Source organism: Pygocentrus nattereri, chromosome 19, assembly GCF_015220715.1.
Source record: "Pygocentrus nattereri isolate fPygNat1 chromosome 19, fPygNat1.pri, whole genome shotgun sequence".
Taxonomy (NCBI): Eukaryota; Metazoa; Chordata; class Actinopteri; order Characiformes; family Serrasalmidae; genus Pygocentrus; species Pygocentrus nattereri.
In genome coordinates this window covers 28,710,930-28,724,718 of record NC_051229.1, presented here as the reverse complement: position 1 = coordinate 28,724,718, position 13,789 = coordinate 28,710,930, and the positions used below count along the sequence as shown (strand labels likewise).

Below are 13,789 nucleotides of genomic sequence, written 5' to 3'. Positions count from 1 at the left end.
TACAAAGTTTACACAGCAGGCTAATTAGCTCACTGAGGCTATCAAAGTTGTGAAACAGTCAGAGAGGGTATCTTAGGCTAGGCCAGCCGTTGAATTTAAGGGGGTATGAATGTGTCACTACGTTTTTATTGGTTCTCTAGTTATGTAATAAATGTTAGGCTACTTATAGGAGAACACAGCAACTCAGATTACAGCATGACTTGTTTATCTTGCACGGCACCGAGTTCAGCGGCACATGAGGCTAATGAGTGTGCATATTTTCCCCCGATAAGTAATCATCATGATTTGACCAGACACTGGACTTGCACCCAGCCCAATTAAAATGTTAGCACAAACCTTTTCTGAAATATTCCTGTAAATGTTTTCCCCTTCAAGTAAACATTTCCCTTTTGAATCGTAAAGCCAAACCTCCACATTCTGTTCCTGTTTGACGGGAACCTCAGGGGAGAACGCTACAGTCATTGAAGAGACAGATTCTGTGCTGTATTATTATAATAATCCGTTAAAATGAAGCCGACGAGGCTTGTTAAAGTATGAGCTCTTTTCTCCCAGGATTCTTGTTATAGCCAGTGGCCCCATCAGTCTTTTCAGTCCACTGTTGTGGTCAGGTTTGGAGCCATTCTGGATGGCTACGAGGGAGACTAATGACTAAAACAGTGCTTATGGGGGCCATATTTCCCCCCTCTTCCACAATTATTGTTTTGTGTGATGGATGTTGTGCTAGGCATTTACAGCAGCAGTGGTAAATGGGAAGACTGAAGGCTCTTTTAGTCGATTTAGTGATATTTAGAGATGCTAATGCTGAAGGCAGTCATTACTAGATAGCATAGAGTCATTCAGACTGGCTCCCTTGGAGACAAAATTCAGAAACACATGACAGAGTTTGTTCACTCACATATAGAGGGCAACGTTAATATCTGACCCCTACAATGAATTTCTGAGAAGGCTTTTTAATGTCTATTTCAGATGAAACCCATTAAAGTGGGGCAGCTGGGACTAATACAAACAGAAAGCAGCAATGATTTGTAAATTTGCTTTGACCTGTATTTAAAAACCAGCATGAAAAGAGAAGATATGCATCTTCTTTGGGCCACATTCACCAACCATTCATTCTTCTAAAACCCACTTAGACGGTTTTCATGGCGATTCTGACATTCACCAGCGTTCTCCTTTGTGCGCTTTCAGAACATGTCATGAATGTGATGCAGCCTGTCTCTTAGAATTTTTCTCAAGAGCACATTTAAGAAGAAGCTTAGGAAGACACTGGTGAATGAAGCTCAATGTTTTTTTTTAGGTAAATATACACTGTAAAGTTGAAGCCTACAACACAGTTGATGTCACAATGCTGGGATATAAAAAGAGGAATAAAAGAAAGGCCATGCTCTCATTCATGTGTGCATAATCTTGTTATTTCTGCCTTGGTTGGAAAAGAAATATGCGCTTATCGCGGCAATGTGCCCAACTCTGTGGTTAGTTTGCTGCCGTCATGATGCTCAATAGGCCTCGTGTAAACTGCAGTGAAATCTTAGATAAAATTCATTGACCACCCAAAAAAGGAAGCCACGTAGAGGCCTGCCAAATATTTGTACAAGTGGCCTGACAACATGATGATCCAGGCCTGTTGTTGTGAAAAAAAAACAGTCCCAGATTTGACGTTTCCACCTCTGTGCTTTACAGTAGCGTTAGTGCAGTCTGGTTGGAATCCTTCTCCGGGATTTCTCCACAAAAAGCCCACCATTATATTTTACTTAATGCAGCTCAGCTGGCCAACACTGTAGGGTGATGGTGATCCAGAAGGCACAAGATTCCAACCAAGAACAGCTCTGTGGTCAGAAACTGACCGCTGATAAAGGGGCTAGAGCTGGGGGCAGCAACCCAAAGCCATTTTGACCTTTCAACCATAAATTAACCACCTCAGGAGCCACAACATCTCATGTCCATTATAGTGAAGTAATGTTTCATCACGGTGGCTGTAGGTATGTCTCAGTATGTGATAATGTACCAGTATGGGCCAAAGAACAGAATATAAATGAAAACACAGACTTACTTTCCTCTGCTTTAAGCTTTAGCCCAGCATCGACTGGCGACCTGTCCAGGGTGTATCCTGCCTTCTGCCCAATGACGGCTGGGATAGGCTCCGGCACCCCCTCCACCACCCCAACCCCACCCCCCGCGAGGGAGAAGCGGCTTAGAAAAAAAAGTGTGTGTGTAAAATGGCTCTCAGATTTTTATGAGGCTGAAGTAGCTTCTCATTCGCCAGCTTTGTGTTTGAATTATCCCATTCCACCTTAAATGGTGCCTGATGTGCCGAAATATAACTTGCTGCACCATTTGAGGTGGAATGCAAAAATCTTCAGGGTTGAAGGGTGAATAAGCAGTTATATATTACTTGAGCATTTGACCATTTACTGTTAAACTGTGCCGAACAATCAGCAGAGCTTTTTTTTACTAGGAAGGAGGACTATTTTATTTAAAAATCTAATTCTACTGTGGAGCCACAACAGGGCAGCACAAGAGTCGCATGCTCCAAAACAATGATAAAGGTATGTGTATACAGCTGGCCTTAAAAGGACACTAACATGAGCCGAATACTGTATACTCTGCATAAACTGCATGTCAGAGAAGCATGCAGTTCTATGGCCGTGGCAGTTAACTATTTTTAGCATATTTGTCACCTATGCACACTAACACAGGGAATTTATTTTCATGCCTGAGATTCCCCCAGGGTAGCGGAACATATGAAACAGTCGTCCCTTCCTCAGGGTTCTCCTGCCAGGCCACTAAAATAGTTTTTAATGATGCACAAAAAAACCTTGCTAATGAACTATTAGATCTCACGCATTGTTCTCATGTACATTGCTGCCCTTTTTTGTCCTCCGTTCTCTCGTTCGCGTTCTTTCTTCCTCTCTCCTTGGGTATGAAAAACATGTCCACTCTGTCAGTCTCGATTTGCTAAAAACTGACACGTCCTGTCATCGGCCTGACCTCGTCGTGTCAGTTTGAGTTTGTGTGTTTCCAGCCACAGCTTAAACTTGCTCCAAGACCACAGAGAGCGCCCCCTGTTTTTTTATACTAGATATGGTTAGGATGAGGTTAATCTGACGGCGTGTCGAATCCAGCTCACTTACAAATTATTGTTCATGGCGCATAAGTCTATCTTTTAAGTGGCTTGATGTGCTACAATTAAAGGTAATGAATTTGAGCGCACATCTTCTCCCTTCCTCTCCAGTCTTCCACGTCATGTATGTGAAACTGTTGAAGATGCTCAGGTTTGATGTTGTACTTGACAGTGAGTGGGATAGGGTAGGGGGGAGGTTCATAAAAGGGGGGTAGTTGGTGTAGTGTTGTGGGTAACACCTCCGCCCTCCACACTCAGGTTTGGCCAAGATGTTGTACTCGACAGTGTTATGAATAAGGTGGTTGGCTTAGTTTTGTTGTTGTAGGTGTTTTCATTTGGATGCAATGTCTAGAAAGCCCACCATTATGTCTGGCAAGCTCTCTCTTGTCATGAGTGGGATGGGGTAGGGGGGTAGTTCCTAAATGGGGGTAGTTGGTGTAGTACTGTGGGTAACACCTCTGCCCTTCATGCTGTGGACTGGGGTTCAAATCCCACCTAGGTCAGCACCCTATACTATACGAATGAGTCCTTGGGTAAGATTCCTAACGCTACCTTCGCCTCCCTGTGTAAAATGCTCAAATTGTAAGTTGCTTTTCCTTAAAGGGGAATGCCACTGATTTTTCGTACATTTCTGCATAATTCAGCCGTTATGAAGGCATTCAGAGTGGTTTGATGTGAAAATGTGCCAAATCCATAGAAAACTGCAGTGTCAGAAATGTCCACAGCGGTGGTGATAGGAACCAGACGTCCGCCTCTAAAAGCTCTCTCATAGAAAATTATTGTGAATACGTTGCCTGATGCCTGAGACAGTGTTTAGACAAAGTCAAAGTCAACTTTATAGTCATTCAGACTGTACAACAAGGAGAGCGCAGCTGAACAAGGTTGCCTTTCTCCAACTCTGGTGTGCAAAATATACATAATATAAAATGAATCCAATGTACATGTAAAGTTGACACTGCTGAGTAGTGATATAGTACTTAGGTGATGAGAACATTGAAAATATTGCACAGAATTATCTGCATTTATTCTAAGATTGAGGACACAGGTTCTAATAAATATGCCTATGTCTGTGTGTATGTTCAAAAGTTTAAAAGTCCTACTAGGCCAGCATGTTGTGTACTGTAAGAGGGAGTTGAGTCTGATGGTCTTGCTGACACTTGCAATGCATAGTGTGGTAGCCTCTGCCAGAGGTCAGAAGGCTGAACAGTCTATGGGCAGGGTGGGGTTAGAATTTTCGAACCATGTGTCAGTGTGTTCACACACTGTGAAATTAGACCTCCGCATTTAACCCGTCCGTGCAGTGAAACACCCACATGCACGCACACCAGTGAACACACACGCTAGGGGCAGTGAGCAGCCCTATCCATGGCACCCGGGGAGAAATTGGGGGTTAGGCGTCTTGCTCAAGGGTACTTTGATCATGGACTGTCAGCCGAGGGGATCGAACCAGCAACCTTCCGGTCACAGGGCTGGTTCCCTAACCTCCAGCCCACGACTGCCCCAGTTATAATGCAGTAAAAGTGGTTGAGACAATGTTTTGGGCAAACATATTTTTATCATAATCATGACAGAGGTAGTGTATAAATAGTTATAGTAAGTTTATAGTTAAATTATACTAGAAATATATAAATAACTATAAATATAGAGTTAAATATATACTTAAGCTCACTGGTGGTTTTGTATAGTAAACAAAATGGCTATATTTGTGTTGTAGACATTGTGGCCCTTGGTTCCTATCTGTAATTTTCTCTACAATTAACCATTTCATAACAAACCACTCTGAATGAATTTATCACTCAGTTATGGGGAAAAATAAGACATTTTAAAACTTTAGTGGAATTAATATAACTATAGCCAAAGTGGACCCTCATAAACTGAAAGGCAATATATATGAAGGAGTTATAGTTCAGCCAAAAATCAAACTGACAATTTTTACCTTACCTGAAATGAAATTAACCCTTTACATGGTTATTAAAATAAGTAAAAAATGATCATTTAATCTGCCTTTCAAACATTTTTTCTAAACATCGTTGCTGCATATATGTAAAATGTATAAATGTGCTCTGACACCTGAAAATGTGAAGACTTTTACTTAGTTTTACATACAAACTGTGTTTTTTTAACAAAAGAATACATGAATGGTAAAATAAATTAGTATACGGTGACAGAAAACATGGTAGAAAGCATGGTAGCACGCAGAAAGCTATGATTCAACATGCTGACATGTTTCACTCTAGCCAGTTTGGACATGCAAATAATATCACCGCATTGAAGTCTCCAGCAGTCACTGAAAGTGGCCACTGCCACCAGTGAAGGGGTGAACCTGGTCCACAACAAACACTTTACTCTAAAGCTTTACTCTAAACTGTGGCTGCTCTCCTCTCAGCATGACGCAGCTGGGCTGAGTGTGTTGGGGGGGTAGGGGTCCAAGCACTGCAGGCAGCCTATCACAGTTAGGCACATAGGAGTAAATCTCTGTCTTTCTCTCTCTCTCTCTGTCTCTCTCTCTCGCGCTCTCTCTCTCTCTCTCACTACCCATGCATGAAGCTTTCGCCCCAGCTCGGAAGACCGTTCTCAGCAGAGTATAAGCAACTGTCAAACTGTAATCACCTCCGCTGTCTTGCCTGGTTAAATCCGCTTTAATCACGCCGTGTTTTAGCAGCGAGGGCGAGTAGATTAGGGTTCTGCTTCTGGACCATTATAAGGATTGCTTGGAAGATGATTAGCGGGGGATGGCACGGCAGGGACTTGGTGTCCAGAGCATTGGAGAGCATATGTTGGATATGTTAGACCTTTTTTTTAAAGGAAGAAGAGCACAGCATCGCTTTGGACACAGCTGCATTTATCTCTGCACTCTGAGACTGGACAGCACTGCCCACTACAAATTGTCCATCTGTGTGTAAGAAAGATCAACAAAGCTTTAGAAGCAACTCTGGATTTAGTTTTTTGCTTTGGCTTGCAGAAAAATGTTGTTGTGTTATCATTAGCATGAGCCAGTTGGAGGCTTCAGTGCATGACAACTTCTAGCAAACTTCTGAGCCACCACAATGAACTTCGTCCTCAGAAAAGAACTGACTCTGCTTTCAGCTTTTTGAGAGCATCTTGAGAAGCAACAATACGGATTGAAATTTTTCTTCGTTCGGTCCTTTCTTAGGAACATCTGAAGATGTCCAAGCCATCTCGTCTGGTCAAACCCTCTAAGCAGTCTCGGAAAGAGCTCCCAGGCAACCGCTCACAGATGCTGATTGTCGGGGAGAGGCTGATGAGAGCTGGAAGTGAAGGCAACCTGGTGAGACCAAGATCAGCGCAACAGCAGGATCAGCAGCAGCCTGCCCACGGCAAGGACCAGTCAACAAAGATGCTGACCAATCCAGGTATGTGTTCCTGGAGTGTACACTTTTTTGTACTCAATTAGCGTTTACTATTTGCAAATCTTGCATTTGAAAATGCAACAAATCTTGCAAATGTTGTATTTTGAAATGCATCAAAAATGCCCGCCAGAATCACTAGTCCAAGTTCGGACCCAGGCGCTGTCCTATGCGTACGTGAACATATAACTGATAAAGTAAGGAAAATTATCTAATTTTGACAGGGTGGTCCTATTTTATTTATTATAAGTTTTCAAGCATTTACTGTACTGTTTCAGCACCTGGGAAACTTACAGACCAATTGCATGTATTGTAAATATGCTACTCAGCCAGTCAGATCAGTGCATTACGATTAGAACTGAGACTCAAGTGAGTGACGCGCACACAGGGGAGGGATGGGGCGAGAAACAGCAGTCAGAGAAGAAAATGAGTCAGAGGGAAGTTATGTTACATGCTCTTAAAAGAGAAAACTGACAATAAATATTGCTGAAATATCACTGAACTGGACTTTATTTGATTTGGCATTCAGTTGTTGATGGTATAAGATGTTGATATACCAACTCAGCTACTTCAGTAAGCAGTATATGGCACTGAGGCATAATGCAAGTTAGACATTATGATGTTCTGGACCGCTTCATTAGTCAATTTTTCTTCTATAGTTCCAACAAACTACAATGCATTGTAGTAATTTAATGGTGGCCATTCTGCTGCTTGTTTTCTTTTTTGCTGCACAATTAGAGCAATAGTTTGGCGAAAAACTGTCACATTTACACAGTTCGTGCCTTATCCTGAATGTACTCGACCACTCGAAACATGCTTGGGTCTAAAGTTTGCTTCTGAGGTGTAACACTCTACATAAGCATGAGTATGGACAGAATCCAAGCTTTAGCTGTTCATCTGACATTAGACTGGATGTCACGATTGGCTCCTCCCACTCCATGTGCGTTTGTTTTCGTTTTGTAACTCCGCCCTTGATTGTGTTCACCTGTCCCTCATTGTCCCGTGTATTTAAGCCCTGTGTTTGCCCCTTGTGTTTGCCGGTCTTTGTATTGGTCTTTGTTTGATGTCTCGGTCTCTGTTTGCTGGTTATTCCGGTTTATGTCATGTCTGTCCCCCAATCTGTCCATGTTGGCTATATGAACCTGGACTGTCTCGACTATGACCCTGGATTTCAGATTCAGATTCAGATTCCTTTATTGATCCCAGCGGGGAATTGCAGTTGTTACAGTTGCAGCCATTTATGTAAAAATAAACACTTTACTAATAATTTAAGACAATATGCCCTTAATAAAAGTCGCTTACCTCCGCACGTGCGTCCGCCTTATCGCTCCACGTTACACTGGACATGTTACACACGACACTCTCCTTTTCCTTAAAGCTACACCATATACATTTTGGGGATTTAGTGTCCTCTCTGGTGGAAATCTGTAATTGCACACAGCATACAGAAGGATATTTTGTTGTGCTTCTGACTTGGTAAGGCTTGTTTTGATGAAGCTGCCATAAGGGATCTGTTCCCACATCCACAAGATTGCAATAAAGATTAAGTTGTACTGACGTAAACATTGCATTAATACTGATCTGACCAAATTTAGGCAGTTTACATTGTGTGACATATGAAGGAAAAGTTGTAGGCCACATTAGCCTTGCAGCTCCAAGGTAAAACTGAAAAAGCAAACTACCAAAAATGTCTTGGCTGACATTTATATTTATCTGCGTAATTTGTTAGCCCCCTTTTTGCCCTATTCTTCAGTGGTCACAGAACAGGAATTATTCAGGTGGTGGATCATTCTCAGCACTGCAGTGACACTGACGTGATGGCGGTGTGCTAGTGTGTGTTGTGCTGGTCTGAGTGAATCAGACACAGCAGTGCTGCTGGAGTTTTTAATTAGAGACATGTATGTCGGGGTGGACAGTAACGAAGTGTAAATGTAATTTGTTACTCTACTTATTTAGTTTTTTCATGGATCTGTACTTTAACACGTAACATGTCAAAACGAAAGAAGCGCAAAGCCAGAGCACCAATCAGGGCCCAGCGGTCACTTTGTTTAGAGCTGGTTTTGACCTGTTGGTCATACCGACCCAGTGCAGCACACTGTTCAACGTCAGCGCAGCAGCGTAAAACTTTGGGAGAGTCTGTTCAACATAAATGATGAACTAACCTAACTTTGTGTAAATAGAGCACAATATAGAAATATGTCCACATATGCAGTCGTGACTGACGCGGCTTTTTTCTGAATTTCTACAAACACCATTTCATTTTATAGTAAATTAGTGTGGGCTGGTTTATGTTTATGAACAGAGGCCTACAGATCAACATAGTAAAGGAGCTCATCTGTGATCCTGAGTTTAAAGCCAGTTTTTATTCAACTTAAACTTGGAACTAAGTTGTAAATAAATCTGAAACTGAAACTTTGCTTGTGTGTAAAAAGTGATTTCAGAGCCACTCGGTTCTCCCTGATGGAAACTGTTTACCTTCAGTGTTTTGTGCTTCTGATCATTTTAATAGACGTCAGAGTCACTAATTAATGACGTTCTATTAAAAGACTGGTTTACCAAGAGAGACGCTGGAGGACTTTCACCTGAAATGAGTTCATGAAGCCAGTCTGGTTATAAAAATGATAACAGGACATCAGAGCCAGAATTACTCTTTTAGTACTTTTACTTTCGATCAGCTGAATTATTATACGTAAAACCACACCATTGTATTTAACCTCAAAAGAAAATAGAAAAAAAGAAGGATATGGCCCTTTAAAGTGATTTGACTCAGACACTCAGCTGCAGTGTGGGCTTAGATGACGCTGTGTGAGGAGCACGGGCCAGGTTTTGTCCAGCATCCCTGACGGCAGCACACGGGCGCATGTCTGCATTGTCCCACTGATGCCCCGTGTCTATGGGGGGATTAGCAGGGCCATCTGTGTCTTTGCTGATCAGATACATTCTCCTCTTCGTCGTCACATTCCATTCATCTCCTGATCTCATTAGAACTGATCAAACCGCTCAGATCGCAGGGAGCTCTTGCTGACCCGTTCCCGAACAGCTACCAGGAGGTGAGTACAGGTGGATTTCTCACTGTCTTGCCCTCGTTTAATTTCTCAAATGGCTTCCTATTCAGTTGTTTATCTTAAGATTTGTTATTCAGTAACTATTAAGTTCTGTAGCTACGAGTTCACAGTGAAGGTGATAGGAACCAGATGGCGGAAGCGTTCAACATCTCCAAAGCCTACCTCACATAAAGCTGTTACAAGAAATGCTTACGAGTACGATGTTTGATGCTTGTTCTACAGTATCTTTCAGACAAGGTTTTGGCCTAAAGTGTGTTTTTTAAAAACTCTATTTATAATGCAGCCGCACATGCCGGGTGTGGTAAGGTAAAATAACACTGATGGACCACTATTTCACCTTTATCAACATTACATATGAAAAGTCAGAAGACATTTGTAGGTCCACTGCTGTTTTTGGACTGTAATGTCTTTGATGATGTCTTTAATGCATCCATATCTGCCACTGAATTATGCATAAATTTAGAACATGACCCTTTTATGCACTTCACTTAAGCCTTTAAAGCCATGTGCTTAAACTGCTCAAACTCTGCTACGACATGGCCAGAGAAATGGCTGTGCAGGTGCATTTTTGTTCACAGGGGTCCAGAAATTAAGGTCACCAAATTCTGCCTTAAATTCAGTAATCACTGTCAAAAATGTGTGGACTAACCAAATGACTCAAACCGAAAAGGAGGCCTCAAAGTTGAACCGTTTTTTAAAGCTGAGATATCAAGAGGCTTTCGTCAGATAGTCAGGAGTGGCTAAATACAGGACCTGTCATCAGGGGTGTGGCCTATGGAGTTAATTTTGGGAATCAGGTGAATCGGGTGTTTTAGATCAGGAAATCGTTGAATCTACGGTGCTCTGGGTCGAGGGAAATAATACAGTGCTGATTTAAACACAGTGAAGAGTGGAAAATACTTCTGATTACTGCCAGCTACAAGTTACTGCTGCCGTAAGGTAGTTGATTCAGCAATAGAACCTGAGAGGGAGTGTGATACCGTGAAATACCATCCCGGCTGTGATCTAGTGTCCGTAGATCATCACAGCCGTGATGTTATATTGATAACTCCCTCCTCGAGTGTCTCTACTGCTTTAATACATTAGTTAAATAAATATAGTAAGAAATGAATAAACTGGCCATGAACGCGACGTTTAATATGTTTTAAATGTTCATTTCCTTCCTCCTAATTATAGCTCCTTAACGAGCAGGTTATAGCTAGCTATATATATTTGTTATATTTAGCAATTTAGTCCAATTTGCATTGACTGGCCTAGTTAGCCCTAGAGGACAATGCTATGACGCGCAAACGTGCAGCTTTGTTCATTCATAAGCAACCCAGTTTGTTCTTCAACGCCCATATTAAGTTATATTGTTTTACCCAGGTGAACACAGGACCCATACATTTATGTAACATTAATCATTTAAATGGAATATGATAAACATTGCTTATGATTTTGGATCTGACAACAAAACTCTGCGCTCATAGCAGCACTCAGTAGCACATATTCCGGCATGCAGGGGGCAGTTTATTCTGAGTGGTTACGTGTTCAGAAGGCATGTCACTCCAAATCAGTTGATGAACAGAGAGTGGAGACAAATGCCCTTCTCTAAAACACGCTTATGTTTAAAACTGCCAAAAGTCTGAAGCCAAATGAGTATTGAATTTATAACTTAATGAGTGAAAATAAGTGGTATATTTTGGTCAAAGGTTAAGTTTCATTGAGCCCAAATGGATGTTCAGAGGTCCGTGCATCCAGTGTGACAATAGTCCACCTTAAATGAGTTTTGAAGCCATTTGCTTTGTTATCCCAGTTGGTTGCTAAGGTGTTGCTAGGTCATTGCCATGGTAGCCCCATTGGATGTCAATGTGTTGCTAGGCCATTGCAATGTCATCCCAGGTGGTTGCAAGGTTGTTACTAGACCATTGCCATTGTAGCACCAATGGATAGTAAGGTGTTGCTAGGCCATTGTTATGTTATCCAAGTTGGTTGCTAAGGTGTTGCTAGGCCAATACTGTGGTAGCTCTAATGAATGTTAAGGTGTTGCTAGGCCATTGCTATATTACCCCAGTTATTTGCTAAGGTGTTGCTAGGTGATTGCTATGGTAACCCCAATGGATGCTACAGTGTTGCTAGGCCATTGCTATGTTGTGCCAGTTGGTTGCTAAGGTGTTGCTAGGCCAATGCATTGGTAGACCAATTGGTAGACCAATTGGTTGCTAAAGTGTTGCTAGGGCATTGCTGTGGTAGCCCCAATGGATGCTACAGGGTTGCTAGGCCATTGCTATGTTGTGCCAGTTGGTTGCTAAGGTGTTGCTGGGCCATCGCTGTGGTAGCTCCAATGAATGTTAAGGTGTTGCTAGGCCATTGCCATATTGTCACAGTTGGTTGCTAAGGTGTTGCTAGGCCAATGCATTGGTAGACCAATTGGTTGCTAAGGTGTTGCTAGGGCATTGCTGTGGTAGCCCCAATGGATGATGAAGTGAAAATAAGTTCACTTTCACCTCTTTATGACTAAATGTTTTAAAATGTTGTGTCTAGTTTAGAGTCCTTTATCTGAATACAGTATACTGCACATGATGTTTGATTCATTATAAAAAGCCAGGGGCATAGCCATGACTACCTAAATTTATTTTATAAGGGAAGGTAGGGGACAGCTCATTAACATTCATTAAGCTCAACTCGCAAGGCTGCCTGATTGGCTCAGCCAGTTATTTATTTGTAGGTCAGAGAAGCCAAAGCTGCAGCTTACATGAAATTAGAGTTGGAAACATGAAATATTGTTTTGTTGTTAAATGGAAACCTATGACACAGCAGTTTCTTGGCTTAAACATTTACCCGTCAGCCATGGCATTAAAACCATGTCCTTGTTTCTACACTCACTGTCCATTTTGTCAGCTCCACTGACCATACAGGAGCACTTTGTAGTTCTACAGTTACAGACTGTAGTCCATCTGTTTCTCTGATACTCTGTTAGCCCCCTTTTACCGTGTTTTTCAGTGCTCAGGACCCCCTGGACACTCAGAGAGCAGGTACTATTTGGGTGGTGGATCATTCGCAGCACTGCAGTAACACTGACGTGGTGGTGGTGTGTTAGTGAGTGATGTGCTGGTACAAGTGGATCAGACACAGCAGTGCTGCTGGAGTTTTTAAACACTGTGTCCACTCACTGTCCACTCTATTAGACTCTCCTACCTTGTCAGTCCAAATTGTAGATGTAAAATCAAAGACGACAGCTCATCTGCTGCTGCACAGTTTGTGTTGGTCATCCTCTAGTCCTACATCAGTGGTCACAGGATGCTGCTGGCTGAATATTTTTGGTGTCCACTCACTGTCCACTCTATTAGACAGTCCTACCTTGTTGGTCAACCTTGTAGATGTAAGGTCAGAGATGAGAGCTCATCTGCTGCTGTGCTGGTCATCCTCTAGTCCTTCATCAGTGGTCACAGGACGCTGATGGTTAGACATTTTTGGTTAATGGACTATTCTCAGTCCAGCAGTGACACTGAGCTATTTAAACACTCCAGCAGCACTGCTGTGTCTGATCCACTCGGACCAGCACAACACACACTAACACACCACCAGTGTCACTGCACTGCTGAGAATGATCCACCACCTGAATAATACCTGTTCTGTGAGGGTCCATGGGGGTCCTGACCACTGAAGAACAGGGTAACAGAGCATCAGAGAAACAGATGGACTACAGTCTGTAACTGTAGAACTACAAAGTGCAGCTATACAGTAAGTGGAGTTCACTTTGACTACTACTGACCGTTTATAGGCTTACGGCCAATTTCACTACCCAAACTGGGCCTGAAAGGCTTTTGAAACTGATGCATGTTTTCAGAGAGAGTATGATGGAAAGTTGGTCTCGTCAGATGTTCAGGCTGTTTGCAGTACGCTTAACATCCTTCACCATCACCTTATTTAAGCAAGCTAGAAAAGCCCATCCCTGCCCTTATGAGGTCACTTTTGGATCTGCATGACCCCACTGTCTGTCCATGTGTCTGTGAATAAGTGCATTACTAATTGTAGTTGAGTTGGTTGGAACTTACCAACATGAAATATAACTGTAGGTTTAAAAATGAGGATATCTCACTTTGAAGTCTAGATTTATAATGGTCATTTTTCCATACATTTGCTCTACTTGATAAGTGCATTGGAATCAATTTGTAATGACATTAATATTTACATTCGATTGTAGATTCAATTCTGTATTCCTAATGGTTTGATGTCAAACATGAAAAAATACAGGA

At 42.1% G+C, this 13,789-nt stretch overlaps 1 protein-coding gene across 6 annotated transcripts in view; it reads left to right on the top strand.

Annotated features, from left to right (window-relative positions):
* Positions 1-5,706: 5,706 nt before the first annotated feature.
* Positions 5,707-13,789, top strand: part of LOC108414336 (sickle tail protein homolog) — a 131,304-nt gene continuing 123,221 nt past the window's right edge. For 5 of the 6 annotated variants that reach the window (XM_037531069.1, XM_037531074.1, XM_037531070.1 and 2 more), the window contains exon 1: positions 5,707-6,492. In XM_037531069.1, coding sequence (XP_037386966.1) covers positions 6,285-6,492 — 208 coding nt within the window. In that variant the 5' untranslated portion in view covers positions 5,707-6,284. The remainder of the gene's footprint in view (positions 6,493-13,789) is intronic. The other variant, XM_037531068.1, reaches the window with a different exon arrangement.